Source organism: Littorina saxatilis, linkage group LG6, assembly GCF_037325665.1.
Source record: "Littorina saxatilis isolate snail1 linkage group LG6, US_GU_Lsax_2.0, whole genome shotgun sequence".
Taxonomy (NCBI): domain Eukaryota; kingdom Metazoa; phylum Mollusca; class Gastropoda; order Littorinimorpha; family Littorinidae; genus Littorina; species Littorina saxatilis.
In genome coordinates, this window is record NC_090250.1 from 19,840,827 (window position 1) to 19,844,194 (window position 3,368).

At 38.7% G+C, this 3,368-nt stretch overlaps 1 protein-coding gene across 1 annotated transcript in view; it reads right to left on the reverse strand.

Annotated features, from left to right (window-relative positions):
• Nucleotides 1-241: 241 nt before the first annotated feature.
• LOC138968682 (uncharacterized) overlaps nucleotides 242-3,368 on the reverse strand; it is a 10,944-nt gene continuing 7,817 nt past the window's right edge. The window contains exons 3-4 of the mRNA XM_070341281.1: nucleotides 2,049-2,186; nucleotides 242-1,438 (exon numbers count right to left, since the gene is read on the reverse strand). Of these exons, the coding sequence (XP_070197382.1) occupies nucleotides 1,377-1,438; nucleotides 2,049-2,186 (200 nt within the window). The 3' untranslated portion in view covers nucleotides 242-1,376. The remainder of the gene's footprint in view (nucleotides 1,439-2,048; nucleotides 2,187-3,368) is intronic.

Consider the following 3,368-nt stretch of genomic DNA (forward strand, 5'->3'; position numbering starts at 1 on the left):
TGCCATACTGGTGCTAGATAGAATCTTTCAGCTTTAGCCCACCCCCTCCTCCCTCCTCCCCCCTCCAAACTTCTGCTTGCTTACATTTACATCTGCGTGCAATCATTTTCAGAAGTAAACAGTTTCTTCATAAAGATGTATGCTTTGTAATACTGCTTGTTAGATAACAACAAACTGGAAGGAGAGATGATGTGTTTCACAATAAGGTAAACACTGACAGAAAAACCTGCAAACATTTCCTTTTTTTTAATTTTTTTTATTTATTAAAGTTTCACATTTTACATTGCTGTAGCTTTTCCACATTGTGAAAAAAGGTATAAAATGTAAAGTTATTAACAAGTAAAACAAACTTAATAACAAACACATTTCATAACAAGGATATATAATGTCATGTTTGGAAAGGCATCACTCATTAATCCCTAGAGTGGATTAAAATCAATATTTCTCAACATTCACAGTAACTGAAAAAAGTTATAGTAAAGTGTAATAATGCTATAGAGATGCATAAATACACATGTACATGAAAAACTTGAAAGTCAATCTCAGAGCAAAACAGAAGTGTTGAGTAGAAAGTACACCTTTAAAGAATGATGCATGGATACCACAGTTCTTAACTGCAGATAAAACATGTAACAAAACAAAGTAATCCTTACACAATTTAAAACAAAAACAACCAAAATATGCGCAGAAAAAAGTGCTAAAAACAAGCCAATGGACAAAAGAACACAACTTTGAACTGTCTTGTGCACAGGAAGAACGTTTTAAAACAAGTTTTTCAACAATCGCTGAGGAGTGAGATTCTGGCCAAAAAAAGTGATCCATTAACCCCCCACTCGCCCCCCCCCCCCCCCCCCTCCATTTTCTAATTGATTTATTAAAGGAATAAACTGAAGTAGAAAAAAAGGTCCCTTATGTCCTGAGCAGAAGAATAATGATGCCTGCACATGTGACCAAAAAATAAAAAGATACAAAATTACTGTACTAACGTGTGAACAAAGATGATAAAACTCTACCCGCCTAGGGTCATCTTCAGGAACAACCGACATAAAACAAAGCAGATAAAAGAAGAAGATAGACAATGGAACAGAAAGAAGAACTACAGACGTCACTAGTTACAAACCAAAACAAACGCACAGAACATTTATTACACAGAGGTTTCAGTTCTTCCATCTGCCACAACACTCCCCCCCCCCCCCCCTCTTGAACCATCCCCTGACCCCTTAAATCTACATCTCAAACCCCCCAAACACACACACCTATTGTCCTTGTTAAATCACTCAGTCAGTCAAATATTGACTGAATGTAAAATGACAGCCTATAGCCTCTAAAATGTTGGTTAAAATATTACACAAAAACGATCATCAAGGAATACTTGTTCATCCAATCTGAATGCAAGCAGTCTGCTTGGAATGCCTTCTTGACAAGTGAGATGGACACCCTGAAACATAATTGAAAAATGTCAATCTGTACATCTTATTAATTAAGCATTGTTTGATAACTGTAACAAGATTACTACATATGCATGTGCATGCATGCTCACACACAGGCACACACACATGCATACAATCCGCATGTGCATGCATGCATATATGTATGAACATGTGTAGGCTACACTCTCAATCACGCAGACACGTACACGTACACACACGCATGCATTTTCAACCACATGTCTATATCAAAAACTTCCCCTCTGGACAGAACCTATCACTATAGGTCAAATCAGTTCTTCCATCTTCAACAACACCGCACCTCAACCACCCCCATCCCTTTAAATCTGCATATCAAAAACCCCAAAACATACACACATGAAGTAGTATAGCTCTCGCTGAAATGCATTACCAGGGACTCACTGGTGTCAGAAATGACCATGAAATTAAATCAGTTCTGCTTCTCACACACACACACACGCAAACTCGACACACACACACACACACACACACACACACACACTCTCTCTCTCTCTCTCTCTCTCTCTCTCTCTCTCTCTCTCTCTCTCTCTCTCTCTCTTCAATAAAAAGACAAGTCATTGTAGCAATCAGCATACTAACTTCTGTGACACCGTCTGCCATAGAAGCCAGTGGCAGAGCAATCACACTTGTACGTCCGCCCTCGTTTGGCAGTGGTGACAGGCATGCAGGAGCCGCCATGACGACAGGGAGACGCTACGTCGCAGATATTGCCCTTCCCTACAAATGTGATAATAACAATGACAATTCTTTATTTTTTGAGGGTAACAAGAATACGTAAGCATAGATATGCTTTTTTGCATTTGGCCCTCGTTCTAAAGTTGGACTAATCTTCTTTTATTACAACTAAAAAAACAAAACAACTTAAATCATTACATAAAAACATAATTAATGGTAGAACATATAAGTTTATGTACGCATTATATAAAAACATTGTAAATCATAAGGTTATGCTCAAAACTGGGTGTAAAACAATAATTTAAAGAGCGAGATAAACACAAAGTTTCTTCTTTATTTGGTGTTTAACGTCGTTTTCAACCACGAAGGTTATATCGCGACGGGGAAAGGGGGAGATGTGATAGAGCCACTTGTCAATTGTTTCTTGTTCACAAAAGCACTAATCAAAAATTTGCTCCAGGGGCTTGCAACGTAGTACAATATTATACGTTATTTGCGTGTTTGACCAAAATATGACATTTTACACAGATCGAGACAGTCATTGTTCTCCGAGACGGCGCTAGCGGTCGAGGTGAACAATGACTGTCGAGATCTGTGTAAAATGTCATATTTTGGTCAAACACGCAAATAACATTTATGTATCGATCGAATTCCTTTCAGGTACTTATGACTTTGTTGTTGTTTTGACGATTGAACGAGCACACACACACATGCATGCAATCCACATGTATGCAATCAAACACACAAGCTTCATATTTGGGCGTTTCAGGTTGACCGAAACTTCAAAGGAACTACAAAACACACGTCATGTACTCACTTTGTTGTTGTTTTGACATTGAACAGCACACACACATGCAATCAAACACATGACGTTTTTTTTTGAGTTCCTTTGAAGTTTCGGTCAACCTGAAAAGCCAAATTATAAAGTTTTGTCGGCCTCTGACGTCACATGACTCAAAGAAGGGAAATCCAATCTCCAATCGATACATATGACCTTACTGCCGGGAGAATGCAAGTTTCCAGTACAAAGGACTTAACATTTCTTACATACTGCTTGACTAAACTCTTCACAAAAATTGACTACATTCTATACAAGAAACACTTAACAAGGGTAAAAGGAGAAACAGAATCCGTTAGTCGCCTCTTACGACATGCTGGGGAGCATCGAGTAAATTCTTTCCCCAGTAACCCGCGGGGGGGGGGGGGGGGGGGACTACACAAAGT